This window comes from Chelmon rostratus, chromosome 13, assembly GCF_017976325.1.
Source record: "Chelmon rostratus isolate fCheRos1 chromosome 13, fCheRos1.pri, whole genome shotgun sequence".
In the NCBI taxonomy this organism is placed as follows: Eukaryota; Metazoa; Chordata; class Actinopteri; order Chaetodontiformes; family Chaetodontidae; genus Chelmon; species Chelmon rostratus.
In genome coordinates, this window is record NC_055670.1 from 18,871,736 (window position 1) to 18,899,702 (window position 27,967).

At 42.1% G+C, this 27,967-nt stretch overlaps 1 protein-coding gene across 1 annotated transcript; it reads left to right on the forward strand.

Annotated features, from left to right (window-relative positions):
* Positions 1–85: 85 nt before the first annotated feature.
* Positions 86–13,570, forward strand: ralba (v-ral simian leukemia viral oncogene homolog Ba (ras related)). The gene is made up of 5 exons (XM_041950084.1): positions 86–209; positions 10,117–10,318; positions 10,828–11,036; positions 11,505–11,682; positions 11,815–13,570. Exons 2-5 carry the CDS (start codon positions 10,205–10,207, stop codon positions 11,935–11,937), a joined length of 624 nt encoding a protein of 207 aa, XP_041806018.1. The 5' UTR covers positions 86–209; positions 10,117–10,204; the 3' UTR covers positions 11,938–13,570.
* Positions 13,571–27,967: the final 14,397 nt, after the last annotated feature.

Below are 27,967 nucleotides of genomic sequence, written 5' to 3' on the forward strand. Positions count from 1 at the left end.
AAAGAGCCGGAATTCCCTTCACTCGATGACAGACTGAATGAGAGGCGTTGGCGACGTCACATCCTGTCATCCGTAGTTTGCACATCCGGAAGGTGGGGCTTTTGTTGCAGGAGAGGTTTGCACTAAGAGATCCAATGCCTCTAAATGCTCTATTAATGCAGTCATCAAGATAACATCAACCTTGGGCAGTTATACAGATCCTGCTTTGGGTAAGGCTTCAGCACTGTTTTAACGGAGCGGAATGATTGTGTGTTTGTTTACACGGTCGTTACAGAGTAGGTTAACAAAGTACCACACCTGTTTTAAGGAAGGACGAGCGACCAGTGGACCCAGAAAGGGTTACCGCTTGAAATAAGATGGAAATAAATTCCTAGTTCTTTTTAGGGTTTAAATATCCGCTTTCGTGTCGTAGTTTACGTGTATCTATGATATGGGTATAACATAACGGTAACATTGCACGTCATGCTCATAATCGCTGATAAGTTATCATTAGGTTAGCTAGCGTTACTGATGTAGAGTAAATTAGCATTTATTTGTTGGCACTCCATAAATGTAGCGTTACTTCCTTTTTTCATAAAAGACGTGAACAAAGTGTTGGTAACCATTTAAATAATGGCGTGTTGCTGCTCTGAAAGAGCTGCAGTTGTATTACAAAGTCCGTGTTTATGAGCTTTTGTGTTGATGGTCAGCTGCCGTTAGACACCAGCGTTAGCTTACAAAGCTAACTTAGTGTAATGTAAACTCAAGCGTTAGCTAAGTTACCTTACGATGTAAGCCAACGTTGGCGTTTTCGGGGGCTTTAAACGAGCTAACGATATACTTAACCAGGTCGTTATTACATTAAAATTTAACGTTATATTCCCGTCGAGAATTACTCAGACTGGCTTGTGCTGAAAAGTTTTGCCCCCGAGGAGGTGACACACCCAAGCTGGCTCGTGGTGTCTTCAGCTAACGTTGGTGTAATCCTTAGTGTCAGCAAACAGTCTAACAGAGCACTTCTCCACCCCACTATTTTGGCATATGTTAGCTAATGCTGGGGGGTCTAAAGCGGGTATTACTGCACAGTATTTCCTCTATGTCCAATCTGCTGAATGAAATCAGAGTTAAATCTCTTATTTTCAAGGGGTGCTATTGAAACCCCATAAAGGAGGGTGTTTGTTGAGCCCTGGGTTCTGCATTGGTGGCTTTTTTTACTACTCTAAAGGCAGCTATGAAATGTGGTCAGTTGTGCCAAAATACCAAACGGTCAAAATAGTACTTTTTTTAAGGCAGAGGCAACTCTAGTTGAGTACTAGAAGAGAATGTTTTACCTGTATACAGCATGTGGGTGGTGTGTTTACTGATGCTCCATTTTGCCGATGGCTGCAATGTTTGCTGCTCTTATCAGCCTTTTTTTGTTTGCAGACAGGTTTAGGGGATTGAGGATAGTGTTGGCAAAGCAACACACACTTACTCCATCTCATTAATATTACCTTTTCCCTTCTTTTGGTATCAGGGGAAAGTGACAAATATAATTCGTCATCCAGATTCGTGTGTCTCATGGGTGAATGAGGCCTAGTTTAAACAACCTTAAAAATACTTATACTGTCTGCTTTCTTTTCTCCATAGCCTTCTTTACTGAATAAACACAGGATTTCGTGTTTCGGAAATACTTTGGGGATGTGCTCCACTCCAGATTTATTTTTTCAAGACGTGCTGCGGGAGTATAATTGATCACTCGGTCAGTGCGTGGGCTATACGTTAACCCTCTTGGCACAGTTATCTAGAGCTGCAATGATTAATCAACTACTTGGCAGCTATTAAATTAATTGGCAACTGTTTTCATAATTGTGTAATTTTATAAGAAAGAAGAGTCAAAATTCTCTGATTCTGGCTTCTTAAATGTGATTATGTTTTGTTTTTTTAACTTCACTATGACAGTAAACTCAATATCTTTGGGTTGTGAACAACACAAGCCATATGAGGACATTATATTGAGCTGTGGGAAACACGCGATTCATCGAGAAAATAATTGACAGTGAAAATAATCGTTAGTTGCATCCCTACTGTTATCCAAAACCAAAGCCAGTTTGTTGTTGAGACATTTCACAGCTCTGAGACAGTAGTTTTGAGGTTTAAATGAAAGTTAAAAAAAAAAAAAAGACTCCTCCTCCACTTGGCCTCCTGAAGACCTTCTGATTATCAGACATGTTTGAATTAATCATAAGTGTGTCTTGTGGTTGAGTCCTCAGTGAATCTCAGACTACACTCTCAGTAGCCAATGAGAGTTGACCACTAGTACTGCAGACTCACTGCAAGTCGTTTGATTAATAACATAACTCACCACAACATATACATCGAGGTTCACTTGTCACATCAAAAAAACTGTTATCTGCTTATCACCAACCATTAGCCGTTGGCCGTGTTGCTCACTGTGAGCTTGCTCTCCAAAACATACAAACCATGCTCAGCCCCAAAGTTCATAACTGTGTACACGCAATTAGCAGCTGGTCAAAAGCCTTGGAGGATAATGTCAGTTTGAGCGAAAAAAAAGGCGTGTGAGGTCTCATCTTGTCTGTCCCCCGGTTCAGTTTGTCGAAGGGTTAAACCCATGAGTTAAGTTCAAGTCAGTAAGTGTTGCTGAATATCACAGTTAACACATCTGGAATGACATGCAGTCGACCCGCTCGTAAACAACTCGTGAGCACAATGCTGATTGCAGCATAGTCTGAGCGTGTTCAGGGAAACCATTGCAGGAATTGTTTGGCAGTCTTAGCGGGCTCCACCAGGATTTTAAAAATCTGATACAGATGGTTTCATTGTGGAACTATTAATGGCTGATATTTTTTATAACTTCATTGTGCAGGTACAACGTTTTTACCATATAATTTACTAAATGCTGTTTCAGACTTTTCAGGAAAATGCCTGAAACAACATTTAGACCCTCACAGGAAGTGAAAACTCTCCAGTGAAATTCAAACTAATGAAATAGGTCAATCCCTAGATTGACGCAGTTTTCTGCATAGTTGTAGACCCAAAGCAATCAAAAGACTTCAGAGATGGAGAAAGGGCTTTTGAATGAGGCTGAACTGGCCCTGCATTCCTCTTTCTCTGTCAAGATTGTCTGGATGTTTATCTCAGTAGCTCTAACTATGTTCTTCTTTACTTCTGCACTTGTTTTTTTTCCTCAAAGCTAAGCCCCCTGGTTCTGTAACACTGACAAGTATTTTCTGCAAGACTTTATTTCCCTAATTTCAGACCTAACCTGGCTGACTCATATCAAAGAGTTCCATCTGCTGCTCTGATCAGCTTTTCATTCTCTGATGAGGTTCCCGAATGAGTTGGGTTCTTGGTGTGTAATAGCACCGAAGTCAGAAAACCATCTGCTAATGATCTTGGCAGTCTCACCGGTCTTTCTAAAAGGGCAGAAAGACCAGTGTAAGGCTTTTTACTGGACTTGAAGTGAGTGATTATGTGCAGGAGATAGTGACATAGATAAGTGCATACCTAGCTGCCATCAATTGTCTGCGTTCTGTCAGCAGGGAGGAAGGGAGGTTTGTATATTTTGTGTGAATGTCAGTTAAACACTATATGAACCATGCTAGTGGAATTTTTGCCCATGTAGCCTCTACAGAATATGCAGGGAGCTGTCATTAACTCAGGCCTAAACTGCTTGTGTCCATCCAGCAGATATTTGCAGATTCCAACAGTCATCTGACAGAATATTTGCTCTAAAGTGAACCTTGTTGAGAGTTTTTCCCTCTTGTTTGCTTATTTAAGGTTTAAAAAAAAAAATCAGTAGTGCAGGGATGTGAATTGCTGTCGGTGTAGAATGATTTGTCTCCCCCACCAAGGCAGCCAATTTGCCACACAGCCGTACATTCAGTAGCTGTTATTGTGGTGTGAGGGACCAATTATGAAAAGCAGTGCATCCTGTTTCCTACAACGAAGAGGAACAAGTTATGCAAATATTTGCTTACAGAGCACTATGATAATTCAACTTTTGATGCATGAATTCCTCTTAACCCACTGCTGGCATTGAGTGGTCAGTTGGGGTGTCCCATTCCTTCAAATCAATGATTCAATTTGACTCTCAATTTTAAGATCACAATTTTGAGCATTTAGACTGTCGAGTCTTGATTTATAAAGTTCCACAGATCACTGGTTTTATGCCCTACACACACGCACTATTGTGTGGATGTGTGTAGCAGTGTGCGTGTGTGTGCGTAGCAGTGTGTATGTGTAGCATAGCCTACAAACTGTAGCTTGTTGTTGACATAACTTACAGGGGAAGCAAAATGTTGCCACACCTGTAGTGTCAGGGAAGCACAAAGATTTTCCAGTTTTGTTTCTCCATCATGTCGGACTCTTGCAGTGGTCATGGAGTCAAGCTACTTACTTGTCTTTGAAGTGCTGTTAGTTGTTTCTTTTCCCTTTGCACTCCTGCTGGATGCGGACAAGTTGGCAGGGGTGGGGGGAGAAATTTCGTTGATCGTGTTTTTGATTTTCATGATCGAAATTGAAGTCCGATTTCGATCAGTTTTTCATTAATAATCGAAATTGTGACACTCTTGTGGCCAGGTGCCTGTTGAGCTTAGTTTGGTTGTTTCAGAGGATTTGTGTCTAGGCTATGTTTGCCTCCTCACAAAATGGGCCACCAGTGCCATACCACATAAACCACGAGAGCGCAAGGACTGTGCTTAGTTTCGTCAGTTTGTGGCTGCTTTTCTCCTCTGCATGTGTTGTGGTTCGGAGAATGATGAGCAGTAACTTATTCAGCATTACGTGAGCTTGGCTGTCATTGTTTGCCAATGTCAAAAGGACACAAACATGACTTTAGCATCAGTTTGCCATCTATGCCATGCAATGTATGGCACATGATTCAGGTGCATAGAGGATATGTGCAAAGATTTGCGATGCCTCTCATCACTCTCCTGTTCCTCCACTCTGCTCCACAGCTGATCCAGCCATTGACACTCATCTTCACTCTGAATGTGCTCTGTACCCTTCCAGAGGCCATAATTACACCGCCATGCAGTGAGAGGGATGTCTCAGCCCTTGAATGTAGTATTGTGTACCCAGTTATGTTTAAATTTGCAATGAAGCCTGAAATAATTTACTGAACAGTTTACTCCCCCTTACTTCTCATTCATCCTATGTCTCTGTTAGTGCTATAGGCTACAGTATGTAAGTATTGCATGGCAGAATGAGGTTGACAGTCCAGGCTTTTCAACATGATACAGAAAGCCCCAAGGAGGGCGGTTAACAGGCACCATGAATGATGACCATATTCCCCATGAACACATCTGAACTGTGAAGGAGAGTGGATATCGGGTAGATTTGTCTGTGCTGCTGTCACAGTTTACAACTCCCCAAATCGTAAACCACGATAGCGCTCGCAGGCTCCTAGTGTGGTGTAGGTGGTATGTAACTGAGCTGATTGTGTTTCCTGTAGGCAAATGAAAAAATAAATAGCAAGCTGGAGGTAAGTACTGGGCAGTTGGGAGTTACTCGACAAGGAACGAATGCACTTGTTCGCGAATGCATGCTGAGATTTGAACTCTTCTTTCTATCCACCCTGAATCAGTTCAGTGGAATGCTTAAGTAATGGGAAAGATGTGAGTGTTTGGATAAGATCATCAGGGTCAGCTGCAGGGAGGTTAGAAAGGATGTGTGTGTTATTGACTAAAACCAAAAAAGTTTTTGCAACACAGTGTCATGTTTAGTAATTGTTCGATCTGAACTGGATCAGTGAAGACTGCACTACATTTGTACTTTGATGATATTTTCCATATGAATAAGAAAGGAAAAGAGGTTTAGAACTGAGATGTATTTGAAAAAGCAGCTCACTTAGTGTTCCACAAGTAGGAAGGATTGCACCACCGAGCGGATTTAGTTCCCTGCTGCCCGGCCTGCTGCCCGGCTTCATCAAAGGCTCCTCTGTGCACTCACCCAAAAGAGGGTTGTTAGTATGCACGATAGGGTGCTTTTTGTTAATTTCTTTCTTGTGTACCAGCTTTTTAAGTAGACAAAATAATTTCCTGATCTCCAGTGGAAGTGATCTTTCTTGCAATGTTCTTGCATTGCAAACCTTACAAATCCCAGTTGTTTGCATTTTACAGAACACCCATTCTTACACATACCTCATGACTGAGGTGACTCATTTGGATTATATTGTTTTCGCCACGTTGACCTGTCATTATGACTAGTTAGTTCGCTGAAGTGAAGTGCTCAGCTCCCCCCCTTCACATGTGCTGACTAATGAAGAACATATTCAGTCTAGGAGTGGTAGAAATTGGATGAGACACAGTAAGAGTTTTGATTTGCAGTGGGCGCATTAGTGAGGGAGTTGTGTGTTGCTGGCAGCAGAACTATCAAGGGAGGATCTGTTTAGATATAACAAGAGTTAGTGGTGTAAGAGGGAAAAACAAGTTTTGCAAGTCGCATGAATATCACAATATTGTTGACTGGAATTTCATCATAATTTTCTCCCCTCAAATGACATCACATCCTGTAACATCTGCTGGATTCTCACATTGCATTAATGCAACACTACAGTGCTTCAGTACAACCACAGCAGGTCTTGGCCACCTCAGATTGTTTTGGTCTACTCAGTTGAGCAGTACTGATGATGAGAGAAACAGCCACACTGAGCTAATCTCCTTCTCAGATCCTTGGAATTAGGTGGGCTGTAATTGGGCCAGAAAATCCCCTGCTTTCTCCATCAGATAGGAAAAGGAAATCCCCCTCACCCCGATGACCCCTGGAATGCAGAGAGATTCATAAGGTTCAACTATGGCTCAGATAGCTTGAATTTATACACACACACACATGCATCTCAGTGCATGACAGTGAATCTGGCCATCACAATGCTAACCCTGGGATTGTTAAACTCTTAGCTTCTGCACATGTTGAAAGAGTGTTTAATGCCATTAGAGTCAGCCAACTGAGTAATAAAATAATCGTAATGGACAGTATCTTACTTCGATCAGTGCCTAATCAGTTTAAGCATACCTAGATAAGAGTGTAAATGATTGGTGGTCATGTTCTATTTCGGGTAAATGGCCCATTTGCAAGGCCTGGTAACATCAACACGGGTTCTTCTTTATTGGCTCTGTCTATTCGCTGTAATCTTTTATTAGTATCTGTGTGAGTCCTCGCAAACCTTGGTGCATCCATGCCAAAGTGTTAAGATGAGCAGGGAGGGAACACTGCTCTATCCTCCAAAGGGGATCTTTGCATCACTGCACTGGTGTCATCTATATTTCAGGAGCTTAGCAACCAGAGTGGTCTGTTCGACTATAACCCCCCCTTCTCCATGATCCTACTCCCCTAAAAAGGACCAGCACCAAGCAAACTCCAGTTCCATATCTGGGTCAGGCCTAAATATTAATTCTCTTTTGCCAGTGCTCTCCATTATATCCCTGCATGCAACTTATGGTGAACTGCAGCTGTTGGAAATATGGTCGAGCCCCTCCCCTAAGGTCTGAACTTCCTTTGGAAAAGTTGCACTGAGCACTTTTTTGTGCTAAGCATATGTGGTGTGTGTATGTGTGCACACGCCTTTAATTTATTAAGTGTGATTGCTTTATTTATAGCTCTGGATTGTCTGTGTGTACATGCGCAGAGAAGTGGGTCACAAGTGAATAATTCAAAAGGTGACCCCTATGCATAAGTGCTGAGTTTGGCAAAGGTTCTCTCAGGAGGTGTGGAACTATGTGTGTGTGTTTGTGTGGTTATCCTCCCTATGAGCCCTTTAACTGGCCTGGTTACTGATAACAAAGACAGGAAGAGCACAGGTCAGACTCCACTTCCTGGTAAGGGAGAGGGGAACCATGATGCCACTTCCTCAGCAGCCACAGATGTAGCTGGAATACTGAAGTGTATGTTAATTTGATGCAAACCACATGTTTTTCTCTGCGTTTGGACAACGTCAGAAAATGCCGAAACAAATACTCACATGCACAATTGCACATTTGTGTAGAAATTGTTGATATCTACTTTTACATCAGGAATTTGCTGTGCTTTTAGTTGATTTTATTGGCTTCACAGGGGTTGTGACATTTTCTCTACATTTATAATAAAAACCTTAATATAGAAGCTCAAACATGGCCAGATTTGGAGCTACAAGTTTTTTTCTACCATCAGGGGAAACGTTGTCTGCCCTCCGCCTTGTCTGTGCACACTCATCTCACTGTATGAGCTGAAGTGAAATGTTTACTGTTGGGGAGGAGCAGATTTGGCTTTGCTATGAATCACCTCATTGCTCCCATTAGTGTGACATCCCAAGACGAGGGAACAAATCTTTTTCTCTACAGATGGAGATAAACTTAGGGGAGGAAAGAAGAGGTGATATGACTGTATGGTGTGATGTGACAGCAACAGTATTGCATCATCTGACAGAGACAAACTTTCAGGATACAAAGTCAAAGTGGTCTCTCACAACTCTTGCTATATTGCTTCTTAACTCAAGATGAAATTAGTTTGCATTTAGAAAACCTGACATCTGTTGACATTATCAGATACTGTATAGTTCACTGTTTATAGTGAGGTGAATAAATGGCTTGGTGTTGGGTTACTGGTTGCTTCCCATTGCATAGGGCGGAGCCCAGAAAACAACTGTGAGTGCTAACAACTAAAACACTGAGTTCAGGATGTGTCAAAGGTTTAAGTGTCATTAGTATTAATCAGACAGAAGACAGAAGAATTATGTCAGTTGGCTAGTCCACAGGAAGTGATTGGTGTTTTGTGCTGCATCAGAAGAACACAGGATACTGGCTTGATCTCCCAGAGATAGTCTCAGTCTCAGCAGGCTTAGATGCACTTTTCTCTCATTTTCTGTCACTCACGTACAGCAATCGACCATTACAACAAAAGGCAAAATGCCAAGCTTCCTTCAGAGGCTCCGTCTCTGAAGGATTAAACGATCTTTAAAAAATCCATCAATGGCTGTTTTAATGACTGTTTTAATGCAGTGTACAATTACAGTCAAACTAGGCATGCTCAGTATTGAAATCGTTTCCAATATCTAGTTATTGTTTATGGTCATGTTGGCAGTTACAGCTTTAAATATTTATTTCTTAGCAATAAGACCCTAAGTCTATCAAGTAGAGGTAACCTATCATACAGAAACTGTGAGGGGCTGCGATCATTGTACATGAGTGCGACTTAATTACAGCCTAAATGCAGAAAACATATTTTCTATGTAACAGAAAGTATGCTTACCTATAAGATCACCTATTGCTTTAAGTGACAGCGAGGTGCATGTGCAGATATCTGTCTTGTTGACTTTTAAGATGTTAGCAAAAAAAAACTTAAATGTCTGCCTAATATTAGGCATCATTTTGATGTTAGATGCGCTGCAGTAGATCTGTTTTCGAGCTGTTACTACCCCATCAATAAGCCGACAGATACATTGTGCTTCCCTAATTCAATCCGATCTGTTAGATAGTTGCTCCCTCTGGCCAAAGATATACAGTAACCACCAAAATAGCACATGCAGTCTTGGTTGAAATTCATCCCACCAATAGACGCTGCTAATGGCAGATTGATGTCTTCTGATAAGTCTGTACACATCTGACACTCTTGATACAATCATTTCCTGCCCACCCAAAGGTGTGCAAGTTAAAACATGACAGACAGGCATTTGCAGCGTAGTCAATTTTCACTCAGTTGTGTTCGACAGAGATAGAAGATATGGAAGTCAGGCGAAAGCAATTGATTCTGAGCTTTCACCCTCTGAGGGCAGGGCCCACATAGTGCAGATAGATGGCCAGTGACGTCTCCCTTCTTTATAACGAGGTTAGCGCACGATGCCCTATTTTAATGCATTCCTAAACGGCGCCTTGCAGTGGAGAATGATAGCTTCATTACTTCTGATCAGCTGCAATGACCTTTTGATGGCGAACTTTATAAAGTTCTAGGATTCATGAGTGGGCAATTTGGCACTTTAATGGGATGGGTGGGGGTAAGGATTCAAGATTTGTTGGAGCAAAGCCTAGCGCCTTGGCACAGCAAGTTACTGTTGCAGTGAAAGCTGTTAAGTAACAACTGCCATCTGTCCACACACTTGTGTTCTTTCCATATGCAGGCTATTTACTGTAGGTATTGACATGTTTCCACTTTTGTCATTCACAGGTCAGAGAGTGTCTTGGTGCAGAGACGTGTATGCGTGGGTGTGCGCATGTGTGTGAGTGTGTGAAGAGACACAAGGAAGAATCCAGCGATGGCTACCAGTAAAAATAAAAACCAGAGTTCTCTGGCGCTGCACAAGGTGATAATGGTGGGCAGTGGAGGCGTGGGGAAGTCAGCCCTCACCCTGCAGTTCATGTATGACGAGGTGAGTCAGCACGCCCCCATAAACAACTTGAAACTGCCATGGGTGTAAGGTGACCAGGTAGCAGATGGAGAAGGTCACTTGCGCCTCGTGGTCTAAACAGTTTAATGTGAAGCAGTTGCAAGAAGTGTGAAGCTGCGGTTACATGAAAGTATGAACATGATTGTGGAAACAGCAGTGGCTCGTTCATCACACAGGTGCTGTAAAACTAAAACTACTATAAAGTAACTAGAGATTCTTGTAAAAAGGACACTTTTCTCTCACCCACAGATGTTGTTTACTGTAACACTCAACTGAGAGCAGAGACAGTCACGGTTTGGCTCTGCTACCAAGCAACAAATCGGCTGCAATTTTCAGTCATCTGTCTCATGTCCATTAGCTGCCTCAGACACACTTCCATTTTATCCAGCGCAGCCGCCTGCACACAACTGCTCATGCTTTACCGAAGCTTTCTTCTTGCAAGTACAACTTTGTAGCATGCTTTGAAAAATACATGCATCTCTTCACCCCAGTTTGTAGAGGACTACGAACCCACCAAGGCAGACAGCTACAGGAAGAAGGTGGTTCTGGACGGGGAGGAGGTCCAGATCGACATTCTGGACACAGCCGGCCAGGAGGACTACGCTGCCATCAGGGACAACTATTTTCGCAGCGGGGAGGGCTTCCTGCTGGTGTTCTCCATCACAGAGCATGAGTCCTTCACTGCCACTGTGGAGTTCAGGTACTCTGTCCTGCCAACATCTGTGGGGCCGAAATTTTTCATTTTCTTTTTCTTTTCGTTTTCTGCTCCCAGTGCCAGTCCAAGAACTTTGATAAGAGTATCCACCTGAAACATTTCTCAAATAAGTCATGTAAATCCCTGTAGGCAGATTGTTTAGGAGCTCTGCATTTAGAAAATATAACCTGCGTCCCAGCCTTGCTTTTATGGTTCTCTAGGGTGTGTTATATAATATTTGTAGAGAGAGAAAAGTGGCAGTGTGGATCTGTTGTGACAGCAAGGTTTGGATTTAGACGGCCTCTCTTCAACATTGGCGTGAACAAAATACTGAAGCTCAGTCAGCAGCACTGCACAATCGTGGGAATGGGAGTGACTGTCACATGCTGTCTGGAATTGTTATTTGATGCATTCAACGCAACAGGTTACAGTAAACGAAGAGGGAATAATGTACAATCTATGCTGTCCCTGCAGGGAGCAGATCTTGCGGGTAAAGGCGGAGGAGGACAAGATCCCCCTCCTGCTGGTGGGCAACAAGTCGGACCTGGAGGAGCGTCGGCAGGTATCTGTGGACGAGGCCCGAGGGAAGGCCGAGGAGTGGGGCGTCCAGTATGTGGAGACATCAGCCAAAACCAGGGCCAACGTCGACAAGGTGTGCCAACAAAAATCAAACCCAGTCCAATACTGACGCATTTTCAAATGTAGGATTCTCACTCTCTCTTTAAGATGTTAGACTCGGGAAGTAAAAGTGCTTAAGGGACTCTAACTTGCGCTTTCTCTCCAGGTATTCTTTGACCTGATGCGTGAAGTACGAGGCAAGAAAATGTCAGAAAACAAAGACAAGAACGGAAAAGGAAAGAACAAGAAGAACAAGAAGAGCTTCAGAGAAAGATGCTGTTTACTTTGAACTCTTCATGGACCTGAACCACCCACAATACAACTGTTAAGTTGGGGAACAAAGCAGAGCGTCCTTCCCATTGTCATTCAAATGAAATTTTATCTTTTTTTTAAATAGCTGGTTATAGTTTAGTATGTAGAACGATCTCAACCACTTTTTTTTTGCCATTTGTAATTAATGAAATCTGAGTTGCCATTTCATTGGAAGATGACCACTGTCGTGACTGTGACTCGGACTGCAGTGCTCGATGGCTCGTAGTACGCCGATGACCAAACTGCCACTGACACTAACTCTGCTGCTCAAGACATTCTCCACTGTTTAACTCAGCGATTATACTGCCTTTGACTTGGGTTCAGTGTTTTACACCAGAATTGTTGGGTCTTTGTCAAGTAAACAGTGCTCTTAATTTCTTTACCTGCTCTTAGTCCTAACTTGCATCATTCTTAGTCCATTTTAGTATAGACCCTTCGAATCTGTGTTCATCAGTTTACAAGGAACTCATGCTGCTGTCTGTCATATTTGTAATCATTTGTGAGGACAGTTAATGTCTTGTCTATTGAAGATGTTGGCCTCATTCGTTCATCTGTCCAGACTCTGATCTCTACGACTTCAGAGCGTGTTTGAAGCTGGAACTTTCAATTGCGTTCTTTTTTCAGCTTCAGTTTTTTTGTTTGTTTTATTTTTTTGAAGGTCATCCAATGATTTGTGATTTCCTGATCACAGGAAATCAGACCGTGCAATCAGAGAACTTGTTGCCAAACAGGGTTATTGTACTCCATTTGTATCAGGCCTTACATGATTACCACAAATCAGTCATCAGATGCTTTGCTGTTTCTCAGCTGCTGCAAGATAAAATCGTTGGTGACTGTAAATCACAGTTTAAAAAAAACAAGTGTATGGTTCGTCAGAGCTTCATCTAGATATTTTAATATTTCTTTTAGATATTTGAGGCTGTAAAAAGACGGCTGTAATGTGGTTAGTGGTATTTTGTTTTGGTAAATGAGCAGTGAGTAGGAGGAGAGAGTAGAGCTGCTCTTCTTAACGGTGCTCTGCCATGTTCATGTAATGTGGCCCCTCCCACCGTCTCACAGTGCAGATTACTTCCTGTTTTACATGACTGTTGAGGTTTGGAGACAGGTGTTGACAATCCCCGCGGCCATCGAGCTTCTGGTCCATGATGGAATTATAATCAATAACGTCTTATTGCTCTCAAAAGTTCTGGTCTCCTTTTTATTTCTTGGTCTTTTTAATAACATGCACTACATTTTCAGATACCTAAGAAGTGGACTTCATGCCGAATGGAGTCACGCTGGAGATTTTTTAACAGTTTGTGCCAACAAAATCATTTAAAAAAAAAAAATCAAACTATGTTTGTGGATGTACAGAATGTATGTTAATTAACCGAGTGTATGTGCATTTCCCAGGAAATCCCACTACCTTTCAGTGTCTGTGAGTGAAGCTTTGACGAGGGCGCCAACTTCTTAACTGTTGTTTAATCAAGTGCTACAGTGAACAAGATGTTTCTACCACTGCCTAAACCATTCTTTATAACATGTCCTCCCTTTTCCCTTGACTTCCTACAGCTGTAGGTATGCTATTATCTCTCTGCAGCGAGTGTTGCTGAATAAATGCTTTTTTTCTTTGTAAATACTGGACGTTATTTTGTTTCTGAAAACCCTTAAAGCCCAAAGTGTGTGCGGAAATTGAAAGTGAATTGGCTCCCACCTGGAGACTTGGAGCTGCGTCTTGCCCTCCGCTGGCTGGTGGAGGTAATGGAACTGCTCTCTCACTTTACTGTATGGACACAGCACAGTTAGTTTGGCACTCGCCACAGAAGTGAAATGTTATGGTTGTCATTTCCTGTTCCCTTTGGGGCATTCTGTGCCCCAGTTTAGTCAAATAACCCAGCAGTTACTCACTTTGCATTGATTGTTCCTCTGCCATCCAGAAAAGAGTGCCAATGGCCTGTTTTTCTTGAATTTGACAGTGATACACCAGCACTGTTTGTTATTAACATTACAGCCTTATCTTACATGGCAGGATGAGTGTAACGTCACCCTCAACATGAACCAGACGTGGGCTCTGACTGCTGAACCCGTGTGGTGGTCGGGTCAGTGAAATGCATTTTACAATGTGAAAACAGGGTTGAATACATGACCAGGCAGAGACGCACAATATATCACTTTGAAAATATTTTTCTTGTAAAGGATAGCGGGAAGTGTCTTCCCCCTGTGTTGTTAGAGGCAGGAAAGGCCACTGGCTTTAGTCTGACTTTATGTCCACCACACATGAAACATGAGAAACCCTTTTATGTTCCTCTAGTATTCCTACTGGGACCATTGTGTCTCTCTTACTCGGGAGTTTATAATGACCTTATTCTGCTTTAATAATAATAAACTTAATTTGTATAGCACCTTTCATACAAGAAGTGCAGCTCAAAGCGATTTATAACAAAGAAAGCACATGCACTAAGTGCTTTACATAAAAAAGTCATAGAATGAACATAAAAGCTGATAAAAAAAATAAAGATGCGAAAGAACAGGGACAGAATGCCATAATTAACATATGGAGAATGAAGCCCACTTGATAATAATAGTAAAAACAAGACAATACATAGCATAAAATGGGAAAAAAAAAAAAAAACACTGAATGATAGCGTTTAAAATAGAGTGCATTAAATCAAATGAAATACGACATTTTCAAAGAAGCGCAGCCGTGCATAAATGCAAGTACTCGTGCAGGGACGGATTGTCTGCTGTCATATTTCTATTTGGCTGACCAATGTGGGAATGGAAAGATCGTTTCCAGCACTATTGTAGCTTTAAGTCCCCTTTGCTGTCAGCACTCAGATATCCCAGATGTCTTCAAATCAATCGGCCATTTGTTGCCACTGCAGCAGCTCCCGGCTGTGCATTTTAAAAGCATCAGAGATAAGACTGTAACTTCTGTGGCCTTTTGGAGAGAGTTGTTTATTTACAAGTATTGATCAGACAGGCAAACACCGGGTGAATTCTTAAATTCGGTGTTCACCTTTAGAAGGAAGAGCGGAGAGAGAAATGCTGTGCTCCTGTAACATTAATGGCAGATTTACTGCACGCCTCACGTAAACACACTAATCCTTCCTCAGTTTATACCGGCGGTGAAACCTACAGGCTTTTCAAAGCTTGTGGCAGCATATCCACCAGAGAGGCTAAACATGTCACAGCTCCGATAAGCACATTTACCTGCGTGACACTCACCTCTCTGGATTTCCACTCTTCCCCTGCACCTCTAAGTAGGCAGATTAGGTGGTCCGTTAAACCCACAGGAAGGCACTTATTTAGAAATATATGAAAGGGCAAAGTGAGCCAGGCTAATGACCGATGCAGTGTCACCGGCGCACTCTCGGGTCTTTTATCATTCTGTAGAGAGGGCCCACGTCCTCTGAGTAACCCTCATTATATCTGAGCTAATGTTGGGGATGAGGATGTTCAAGTGATAAAGCACCATCACAGTCCTTCATTATACAGAAAGAGAAACAGGCTCGGTGGAATTGTGCTCGACCTGTAAGATAAATGCAATGGACAGAGAATAACTCCTATTTTAGCGACTGTGCCACATCCTGCTGTCTGCACGCTGCGTCTCACAGGGGAGACATGTTCACTCTTTCACCATGGGATGGCAGTCTTGGTGTTCTGTAGACAGTCCGCTGCTGGCTGCATCATTAGTTCTCTCACATGCTATAGGCTTCATTTAGCGGTGACTATTGACAGTCATCAGTTATAGGCGTCGAGTGACTGAATAGGTTTATAATTATTTGTGCGTTTATTTATTAATTCTAACAAAATATCGCAACATTAGTTAAATCTGTGTCAGATTAACTTTGCAATGTTAAAATCATCTGTAAAACATTCAAGACTTTGTAAAAAAGAAGAACAAACCTCATCTGCATCATCCATTTATAAAAAAGTAACACTTACTATACATTATACAGGTACAGAATAAGAAGCAAAGTTATGGAATAAGGTGGTAAAAATCTGGGAACTTAATTACTATTGCAGATATTTTTCAACCACTGGGCATCTACTCTATTATAGCGAGGTACAGTATGTCCTACTCAGCACCACTCTGCTTTGGGGAGAGATGGGATAATGAGTTCTACGTAGCATTTTATGAATCTTCTGTGATTTATTTCAACATTATCATATGCTACTTACCAACAGGGGACAGACGATAAAAACATGAGCACAGGCAAACCACACAGTTCCTAAATAACTGCAGGGAGAGTTTTTGTTTAGGAGCAAGCAGAGGTCCAGGGTAAAGAGCCCCGTCAGCAGCATACTGTTTGCTTCGAGCTTATGTGTTACGGAAGTAGGCCTACTTACAGTATGGGACACAGTTTCCTTACAGGGGACCTCAGCAGCCTGGTGGTTCAGGCTGATGTGGCTTGACAGTATTGTTACACAGGTGCTGTTCTTTGTTGTCATGGGGAAAAGTTATGGTGCAGCTGAACGGACAACGACGAGTGTCGCAGAGGATGATTAATTTTACATGTTACTGACACCAACAGTAAAGGATGCAAACTGTATAGTCAGTGAAAAACTTCACTGAGAGTCATTGCATGATGTCAAATAAATTAAAATATGGTTTAACGGTCTATGGGTCAAACTCAGCGCGTCTCCTTTAAATTCAAATTTTTCCAACTTGCGGCCGTGACCGAGCAGACCTAACGCCAAAACCACAGGCAGACATCTCTGACCACCAGCTGCATGGAAGACAGTCTCAGCTGCAACACACTTGTGACCTGCGTGCTGCTCTCAAGGATGGTTATGCTCACATTAGAATGGATGCCCACCAGTTAACTATACGCTAAGTATAAAATCCTCCCAAATGCCCGACTGTTGCACAACAGGTCAAACCGGTGGCAGACTCAGGCCTGAGCTCTGAGGGTCAGGCGTGAAAAAACAGTTCCAATCCCTGTTTAACATTAAAACTGTACCCTCGTACCAGCATGTATGGATACATACTGTACTGGTACACCATCAGTGCAAATACGTACACTAGAATAATTGGGAAGAATTAGGGTAATGTCAAACAAATGTGACTGCAAGAAAATGGCCATAGCCTGCATGTGTGACGTATCCTCATGCTGTCATCTACTGCAACACATATATTTAACACTAAACCGTGGCACTGGATCATGCAAATATCAAATTTGGCCATGTTGCCATTGTTGCCATTTTGATGGTCAGTTTAGAACAAAAGTGTATTGTTTCTATTATCGCTGTCAAAAGAAGAAAGCAAACCGATTTGGACTGTTGTGGAATAACAGGCCATGCTTCTTCTACCTGCACTGTGTGGCTGTAATAGCCAAACTATCAACAGCTTCACAGTGCAGCACAAATGACTGCCAGTGGGAGGAAGAAAGAAAGCCGGTTTGAACCATCTCTTATTTTCCCTCCCTTTTAACAAGAGCGAGCCAAGTATCAACTGTACAAAAGAGCCACTGTGGTTATCGGTGTAATGGAGGAGTCAGTCAGTCCCACTCCTCAGAATAAGACGAATCCCTTTCATATATGTCGAGCTCCCGCTCCTTCTTTCATGAACAATTAGATGTAAAGCGCTAATGATCAAATGAGGATATTCGTTCGTTCGTGTTGAAAGACGCAGATGATTTGTGTTCATCTTAATGAATGTAATTATCTTTGTGAATGTGAAATTAGAGGTTTCCAATGGTTGTTTCTATCCCAGAGACTTTTGTTCTCTTGGTTAATGGACTGTATTTACATAACGCTTTTCTAGTCAACGTTGACCACTCAAAGTGCTTTACAACATATCCACCCATTCACACACACACACACACACGATGACACAGTCACAGCCACTCTCATTAGTAGATTTTTAATACGTATGTTTTACTTTACTTGCCTTGTTTTTGTGACTATATTCCCTGACTGATCCTCATGCTGTCTGTATAGCAGCTTGTGAAATGCTTTTATTTTGAAAAGTCTGTGTTGGAGGTGCGGCATCCTTTAGAGCGGTGGTTCCCAAAGGGTCACAAAATAAATCTGAGGATTCGTAAGATGACCAACGGGGAAGGAAAGAAGATTGTACAACACAAATTAGTTTGGACCTGAACTGAACAAAATGTTTTGCTTTTTTTTTATATTTGAGGGTTTTCGCTCTTTGAGCCTCAGAGACGTGTTTAAAGGAAACCATGTGAAAAGTTTAAAGGGAAAAATCTCTCTTTGCTTCTGCTAACAAGTCAAACCGGAAACTACTTTAATATGAGGGGCCTTAAGTCAAAAAGGCTGGGAATCACTTCTTTAGAGGCTGCTGTATGTGTGCCAAACCCTCATTGGATAATAGATAATGCCTGAGACTTATTGCAGGGTAAAAGCTGTGCTTTAGCTCATTCTGTAAAAGAGAGCATAGACACTTCCAGCTAGTGCTGCTGAGTGATTTTTCACATTTGGTCCTGCCTCATGAACCTGGAGCTCAAACACAAAGGTTCATCTTGTTGTATTACTAATGATGCATCTATCTGTTCTCATTTATTAGGATGTAGTTGATGAAATGTCCCAAATAACTTGGGCTGGACTAGCAAGGCTGTGAAACTGCATGCCAGAAGTTGTTGCGGCCATTTCTTTTGATGGTTGGAAATTTAATGAATAGGATGAACAATGTCAGCATCAACAGATGTCGCTCCTGTGATCTAATTATGCTTGACCAACGTGTGTGGATATGGACTTTAAAGGCAGAAACATAAAAACAAGCTGTGAAGCAGCATTACTGAACATGGAGCTAGCTTCCACATAAACAAGGGATGATTTTCACAGACATACGGATCTTATTCCCACACGCAAATGATCCCCGTCCTTCTATAATCACTAACGCTGGCGACACAAACTCATTAGCAAGATCTGATGCAACCCTTCACTGTGCCTTAAATTAATGACAGAACCCAGCAGCACCGATTTGATGTGAAAGCAAACGGCGTGAATTGGAGGACATCATGCCGTACATTTTATGAGCGCCAACAGCTGCAGCTGATGCGTTCCAAAAGCCCAGCCCGTCTCCGGAAGACCTGATCCAACCTGCATTTGAACGAGCAGTAACAACCTGACGGATGAAACAGTCCGGAAAGGAACATTCATTTAGCTGGTCGGGAACTATTTTTTCCTACGAGAAAGGTGCTATAATTACTGTTGTTGGTGATTTACAAAATAATTGTGGCTCACTGTACCTGCTCTGTAATTTAGAAAAGACTCGCCAAGCCTGCTTATGATCCCTGAGTGTGGCGACGGTGGTAAAAAATTGAAAGCGGAATGAAAACAATAATCTTACCAACTTTCACACGAATATTTCTACTTTTCTGCCTTTTTTCACTCAGCGATTCATGTTGCAATTTATACACACCTGTAGTTGGTGTATGCAATTTATGACGTCTTTCGCGTACATGCCCTGAACGCTGCACAGTGCAGCTCCTCACTGTAGCACAGGGTGCATGACGCATTTTCACTTAACAAAGAAAAAGATTCTTGCTGACAGTCATGACAAACTACAGAAGTGCCACGTAACAATGTCAGAGTTGGTCAAGTACTTTTGCAGTCATCATTATTTAACAGTATTTGAAGTATAGTACTTACTGAATGAATGCTGCCTCCCTTGGAATCTATTCTGCTGGGAGCTTAAACCGATTTTTTTTTTTTTTTTTTTTTCTGGGCTCTGCATTTTGAAAGCAGCCAAACAGTGAGAGTGCTCCACATTTTTAAAGCCACAAATCCCTTGCATTTAAATGAGAAGTTTTACACCTTGTGTGTTTCATCTCGAGCTTCAGTTCTCTCACCATCTGCAGCCATGTCGCTTCAAACCGGCAGCGGAATAAACAAAATGCTGCCTCGCTGAACCCTGTTTTTATGCTGTGCTCATATTCGCCACCGTTCTTAAATTATCCGTCGCAAACGGCGCACGACAACCGCACACAAAGCGCATAAAATACGAAAGATCGCGTCATTCTCTTTGAGTCGAGGCCGATCGTTTGTGCTTCCTCCTCCCTCAAGGCGGGTGTTCACACCAGCAGTCACACGTAGGAGAGATCAGACCTGTTTACACTGTCAACATCAGAGCTCAGGACAGGCGTGAACTGCACCTTTTCTTTGTTTTCTTAAATCCAGTGTTTAATTATTCAGTAAAACTTAACTCCCTCTCCCCCCATTTAGCATTTATAAGCTAAACTACACTATAATGTAGTTGTAGCAGACGGGGGGACAAGTGTGCTGTGGTCTGATTCTTCCTAGCACACACAACAGCTTGCATATATGAAGGCCTGAGAGGGATCTCAGCTGATTAACTCCTTATACAGCCATTAGGTATCTGCAGGCTCTAATTCAAGTGTCAAAGTGTAATTATTCACGCCATATCCACTGTGGCTAACTTGATTACATCTAAGTCTGTTCCAGAATACAATCAACAACAACAACAACAACAACGATCCCTTCTGTGCTCAAGTGCACATTGAGCTGCTTGGTTGTGAGACCCTCAGAAGACACACGTTAAGGGATTTTAAACGATTAAAGCTATATTTAAATGGAAGCCCTACCTCTAATAAACAGGTTGAGTTAGGTGCAGGGGTCCTCACAAAGGTGTCACCCCCAGCCCAGCCTCACACAGTAAAGGGTCTGAATAGATGCAGAGGCACTTCTAGCCCACACTCACATTCATGCAGAATGATAGGCGAGAAGGCAGCTTCAAACACTTTCCTTTTGAATCAGACATGAATATAACACCAAGCTAGGCGTATCTTTTTACAGCGCGGGATCCTGCAGGAACCAGAGCCCGTGTGCTGACGATCTTCATCAGAGCCTGTAGGTGCCACCTTTCTTTGCTCGCACGTGCAACCATCCCATCTTCCCTGCTATAAGCCTCAAGGTGTTTCAGGTTTTATATGACAGTATCAGCATTTACTCAAGCATGATGCAAGGAGAGCCTTTTGCAAATCCACTGTGGATGTCATGATAGTGGATCCAGAATAAAGGTTGTGAAAGGGGATGTGTTTAGGATGGTGTGACAGACAAGTTGGTCATATAGAGTATTAAAAAGGTCATAACACAAACTTTACGCAGCCAGGCAAAGACTAAAAGAAGCTGTTGTTTCATTTTAAGTGCACAGGGTCAGAGGATGGTCATTTCTCAAACCACTTTCCAGTTGGAGCGGTTTGATGCTTTTAATTGGATTTAGAGGTTTCTTGCTTTTTCAGATACTAATGCTCATCATCAAAAAAAAAATCCACTGCAAAACACCTAGAAGAGAGGCAGAAGCAGTGAACAGGGACGAGTCCAGCTCAGAAAAGGCTTCTGATTACAGGTTGTTATAGGTCCACAGGGTTTATAGTAACGGGGGCCTGACCCCTGACCCTAACTGAGCCAGTTCCAAGTTAAAGTCAGTCTAATTAGGTTCGGTAGGGTCCAGTTGTGCCTGACATGGGTCTTACACATTGCTACTCAAGTGGATTTAAGTGGACTCACTGTAAACCATATAGGCGGGCGAGAGAGTGTGAACTGCGAATTCATGAAAAAATGAGGAGGATCACTTTGACTGCTCGTTAAATGGTGGTGCATCATTCTGCTGGCGGTACTGGTGCCAGTCTATTCAGGTCTTATTATCCTCAGAACTATCTGGATCTAGTCTGGCTGTGCTTGGGTCTCTATTGGATCAGGTCTCTTACTTTTTGAACAATTTCATGCCTGTCGGGTGTAGGTGGGTTTTCCATGTATTGTTTTAGGTCAGTTCCAAAACTTAAATCCTCTGTTTTTTATGTAACACACAAGATTGAGATTATCTCTCAAGCAAGCAAACAGAAGGAGCTGTGAAAGGTGCATCTCAAAGCCAGCCTTATTATTTAGAATCAATATATCAGCATACACACATCGGTGAATGAAGTAAAATGAGGATTAAAAAGATATATACTAAAAAGTGCACCGTGTATTATAAGTGTTACCATTTGTAAGATCTGAGGGTGTCTGTGCTGAACCACTGTCTCTCCTCGGTGGGTCAAAAAGCAAACAAAGTGAGTAACAGAACGAGGAAAAAAACTCTAACACCTCCACGCAATCTCAGTGCAACATTCGAGGCTGCAGCCAAACCGGATTAAACTGAAAGAGGCAATAATCATCACATCCCGACAAACCCTGGCAGTGTGCTCTCATAACCACCACAACACATAACTCATGTCAAAGGTGGACGGGTGGGCTCCACAGCACCGTTTCATTAGAGGCTATTTAAGACAGGGAACAGCGGGATACAGAAGCGCTGCTCAAATATCTGCATGAGGTGTATGGGCAATAATTTCATCAGAAACTTAAGTTGTGTGTGTGTGTGTGTGTGTGTGTGCGTGTGTGTGTATGTGTGCGTGTGTGCCATTAAAGATGAATGAATTCAGTTGGAGTAGGGATGTATTGTTAGAAACCTCCACACAGCAGGCCTCCTCATGCCGTGGGCGTATTGCTGCTGCATTTGTCTGACAGGTACGATGAGATATGAGCCATGTGGCTAAAGAGATGTTGCACAAAGTCCTGCACCAACTTCAAAAAACAAGCGTGAGTCAAAGCTGAGATGTAGTTCACTGTAGCCGAGCCGCCCTGCGAATTGTTCCGTGAGACTGCGTCTGGAAAAGCATCGCCAGCTCGAAACTGTTTGCTGCTTCTGCATGAATTCTAAATTACAGATTGTGAGTGTGGGTCCTTTGGGTTGGCATCCCATCACTTCTGGCGTTGTGTCCTTTGACATACAGAAACCTTGCTGCAGACGGTTCATTATGTTCATCGCATGTGTTGGCGTATTTCTCACAGGTAGGAAGCTACACTCCAGGCTTCGTTTACAGCTGTTTAATCATCTTGGAGGAGAAAACCAAGCGCGTTGTCGGTGCCTCATACATTTTTTATCAAATGTTTGAACGGGCGTTGTTCTGGTTCTTGCTATGTGACCATGCATTGTGTTTGTTTGGAGGTGCTGACCCAACAGGCCGCTGTGGGATTAGCTGAAGTTTGGCTCAACAGCAGCGCTTTCGATCACCATGCTAATCAGCAGGCTTTCCGTTTCCCAGTAGCTTTGCTGCTGGATGGCCTTTTGTACCCTCACATAGCAATCTCCCTCAGGTACGAGGGTGGAAGGAGAGAAGCATAACATTTACATAGTGTGTGCACCAATTCTGGAAAATTACGTGGCAATTATGAAACAATGGGACACATACTGTATAAGTAAGATATCAAACGGTTATTCAGGTAAGATATCGCTCCTCCCTGGATAAAGTGCCATCCATCCAGGTCTCATAGGACTTTGATCAAAGAATAGGCAACCCTCTGCTCCAGTTTGTATTGTAATGTCCGGCGTGATTTATCTTTTGTGTTGGAAAGTGCATCGGCTGCACTGAGTTGTGCTGTACAAACGATTCACAGATCGAGATTAAGTCAGAGATGCAGCCGTGATAGCAGCCTGCGGCTGCACCCTGGTCACTGCCAATCAAAAACCAGCCTTAGCCTGTGGTGCCCTTCACATAAAAAAAAAAAACAGCCTCTCAAATGTTGATGTTGTCATTCTGCTGCTTCACCATTCCTTGTCTATGTCCTGTAAACACACTCAGATTCACTGTTCACTGTGTTTCATGTGGCATACTGTCGTTAACAATCCCCCTGCCTCATCTGAGCTGCAAGCACTTAAATTACACATCACCAAATCCGACAGAATGACACATACGAAGCAGTATTTACTTTGTAATGTCTGAGGGAAACAAAGCCCTGCAGACGTAAGTGTCTGGTGAGTTGTATGTGTTGCACAATAGCACATCTCATGTTGCAGGAAAGAATCACAATGAGAGTCGATTCAGGCTGACATAAAATTGACAAATGGACTTTTGTTGAGAAATTGACGCGGTCCCCATGTCATCACAGGCCTGACACATCGAGGCAAACAACCGTTCACGCTCACATCAACGGGCAATTTAGAGTCGGACTGTGGGAGGAAGCCACATCACCACCACCATCAACCCACGCACCTAAAATTATTTACATGTTTGATTATATGCAATGCTGAAAGTGTATAATAAAGCTTAGTTTGGATAGTCGTATTGTTGCTGTTACGTTCTCTTTTCAGTGCTGTAAGCTGCTTATAGTTGTACTTGTTGCTCTATGACAGCATTATGATTGACACCTACATCAAATGTGCCATTAATATTTTCTGACCACGTACATGTCATGTATTCACGTATGTAATTCTGGGTGTAATTATGTACTTATGGTTGACTTGCGGTTGAAATGTGTTTTCCCATTTTTCTTTAAATTTCTTTATTTGGCTCATATGTTGGCTACACAGTGGACTGTGACATCTCTGTGTGACGCTCACTGAAAGGTTGCTTTTGTACGGTCATTACCACTACATGTTCCCCATCCTTGCATACTATCCGCTAATTACAGGAGGCAAAACCCCTCATAAACCTTTTTTTATCTTGGCACTGGCAATGCCATTCATCCATTCTTCACTCGTGAGAGGGAAAGAAGAGAATGAACATTATTTACCGTAGTTTCTTAACGGCCACAGCTAATTGAGATTGAGATGCTGGTAACACTTTGGAAGGTTACCATAGAAGATAAAAAATCTGTGTGAAGCAGGGCCTTAGAAGAATACTGATTAGACGGCTCTTCCTTTATCCTTTGTACCAGCTCCATCCTGTGTGCAGTAAGGCCCGGGTCGAGACTTTGTCTTTGCCACAGTATGCCTGTTTCTCTTTTTCTTTTTTAGCCTCGCTAGCGGCATGGCTTTAGGGATGGTGATGTCGGCCTGTCGGCCCATCTGTTTGACTGCTGGTCGATCAGTGCAACAATTTGCTTCAGAGTAAAATATCCCAACAACGGCTGGATGGATTGCCTCCAGGTTCCCTAAAGCATGAATCCTCAGGACTTTGATGTTCTCTGTCTTTCCCCCGAACACCAGAAACAGAAAAAATCCACTTCAATCAATACTATATTTCATCTGCAATTTGAGCTTGATGTTAACGTAGCATGCTAACATGCTAAACGTTGCTCAATGTCACTTAGATCATGACATGAGCAGTGTGTTCAAGTCAAATCGGGATGAGAATATTTACACCACTCTCATGTGATCGGTAAATAAGTGTCTGCAGCCAGGAGATGGTTAGCTTAGCTTAACAAAAAAAGACTGGGAACAGCTGGCCGTGCGTACGAAAAGTGAAGATCAGAAACAAAATGACTTCCTGGTGTTAAAAGACCTCAAGGAAGTCAGGGCAAATGGCAAAGACAGGCCAGAACGTAGCCCCTGTAAAAGCACAAATTGTAGTTATTTCTATAAAGTAACATGCACAAAAACTGATTTTTTAAACATATTCAATAATTAACAGTTAATTGGTGAACTTTAGAAAAGCTCGTGGGTGAATTTTGTTTGGGTAGAGCTACGCTAGCTTCCCCGATGGTAAGCTAAGCTACCTGTCTCTTGGCTGTAGCGTCATATTTAACAAACAGATATAAGAGCTGTATCAATCTCATCATCTAACTCACAGCAAGAAAGCAAATAAGCTTGTCTGAGTATTCCCTTAAGAACTTCTTTGTCTCAGTCAAGTAGGATATTTGCTTTTATTGCTGTAATGGTGCTGCATGAAGCCCGGCCCCTCGCCATCTGTCTTTATTTGTTCACATGACCGTCTTTAACCACAGCTAGCCAATAAATGAATAAATGAACAAAATGGGGGAAAAAAAAATACTTTTGGACGTGCTTCAAACCTGCGTGGAGCAGACTAATGACCTGAAAGTGCGCTTGAACACTTGAGGGATTTGGCAAAATGTGCACAAAATGAAGGAGAGAAATTCAAAACTTTCATGTGACTGAATGATATGTTTTCCTGCTGACAGAAATGATGGTTAGGAAGCTAAAGACCGCACATAATTTATGAGAAACACACAGACAAACAAACACTCTTTGTTCAGAAGGAAATCTGAATTCTCCTGCCTATCTCGCTCTACATCGTGCATCGTCTATTTACTGTAACATGCATGAAGAAGAAGCTCATTGTCACCATAAGGCCTATGAGACTTTCTCACAAAGTATACAATAAATAAAATACACAGCGCAAAGAATTGATGGTTCTTTAGTAATCTTTCCTGCAGGCGTTTCTTTGGCCGGGATCATTATTTGATGCAGAAAGAGGGCTGGAGGCAGAACCCCATAGTGCTGCCGTGCAATATTTCTAAAGGTTGAAAAATGGTACAGATCCAGATCCTGACACACTGGTGAGCATTAAAAACCTTTTAGATGAAAAGCAGCAGACTGCAGCTCTTTGTCTGGTTGTATTCTTATTTGAACACCCTGAGGAAGTAGTTGAGCTCCAGGATCTGGATTTACACACTTCACACCCTTCAGAGGTGGATGTTTCTGTCATATTGTTTTCTAAACGCCCTGATGCAGGTAGATGCAGAGAGTTTGACTTCTATGCAGACTCGATTAATATTCCCCCTTTTTTTTTTAACTGCAGCCACGATCTCTCCAAACCTTAACCAAGATGTCTTGCTCTAATAATACCAAACCTAGTTTTTTCCACCGTAACCACATTCTTTCCTGAACTGTAACCACACTGTGGTTGGCGTGTGCAGCTGTTATAGTGAGTGAACGTTCTTGCATGTGGAAAAATGAATGTAATCCATCAATGCTTGTGTCTGATGATAGGTTTGAGGAAACTCCAACGCTGAATGAATGACTCCTCAGATTTCATTATTAGTCACTCATTTAGGAAAATGTTGAATCTGTACAAAAATTGCCTTCAAGACATTCCTCTACATATAACACAGCCCCCCCCCTCCCCCACAGGATGAGGAAAGAAATGTTCTTTAGAGGGAAGAAGAAAGAAGCTCACACTAAAAGATACTACCAGTTATCGGGTGACTTTTTAAAGGGGGTGGCCGATTTTAGGATTTTACTGATCACTTGTTTAATTCCCTAATTGATCCTGACGGTGGAAGAAGCATTCAGATCCTTTTCTAAAGTAAATACAACACACGAATGTAAAAATACTTAATTACAAGTAAAAGCAGATCAATGCAGATTAATGCAAGAGGAAAGAAGAGAAAACTCAAGTCTGCTATAAAACTCTGTAGTATTTGTTGAGGCTTTTCTCTGATATTTGCATTCTGATAAAATATTGAATGATTGTATCTCTTTGGTCTTCAAACAGATATTTAAATGAAACAAAGAAGGTTAGAAGTGAAATGTGTCACAAGCTGCGTTTCCATTACAGTTGTTCGCAAAATAAAAGCGATATTTCTGAAATTTCGTCAAAGTTCAAATGCTACTTGCAGGTGTTTCCATTGAACAGTGTTTTGCGAACCAGCCGAAATTCTCGTAAATTCTCGGACATCCCGCGAGATTTCATTTTGAGGAAGATGGCCAAAAGTGTTATGACCCTCGGAGACGTGTAAATGCGAAAAAAGTGTTTCCATTACACTTTTGCGATACACTTTTATATCGACACGTTTGAAAAACCACCTCATGAGAGCGTAAAAATGTTTTTGCGATATTTGAGAGGATTTTCGAAATATAGGTGTTTCCATTAACAGTTTTTTGTTTCGATATTTAGGATTTGCGCATTTCTAGGGGCAATGGAAACGCAGCTACAGACATAAGAAATGGGACATGGACCCAAAACCAGAAGCCGCTTTCTTGTGACAATAAATTGTATTTTATAAACATATCATAGGTTTTTTTTTAATGCAAAATAGTAATCTGAGAAGTAGCTACAAACTACAGCTGGGAAATTAATGTAGTGGAGTAAAAAAGTATAGTATTTCCCTCTGAAGTAGCATCATAAAGTAAAGCACAACACCAGTAAACTGGAACCTTGAAAATTCTCATTTTGTGCTGTGACTGGAACTGATCTATGGTCTTAAACATACACACAGATTTATCTATTCTAAACATGTGACATTTTCCTTACTGTGCTCCTCTTAACATTGCTCTTTGATTGTTTTCTTTCTGCTTCAAGCCGTATATTGTCTTATGT

Excerpts from the sequence above, each read along its gene's own strand:
- ralba (XM_041950084.1), top strand. The coding sequence starts at position 10,205 with ATGGCTACCAGTAAAAATAAAAACCAGAGTTCTCTGGCGCTGCACAAG. Across the intron at positions 10,319-10,827 it reads TGCAGTTCATGTATGACGAG|TTTGTAGAGGACTACGAACC; the intron begins GTGAGTCAGCAC and ends TCTTCACCCCAG. Across the intron at positions 11,037-11,504 it reads ACTGCCACTGTGGAGTTCAG|GGAGCAGATCTTGCGGGTAA; the intron begins GTACTCTGTCCT and ends CTGTCCCTGCAG.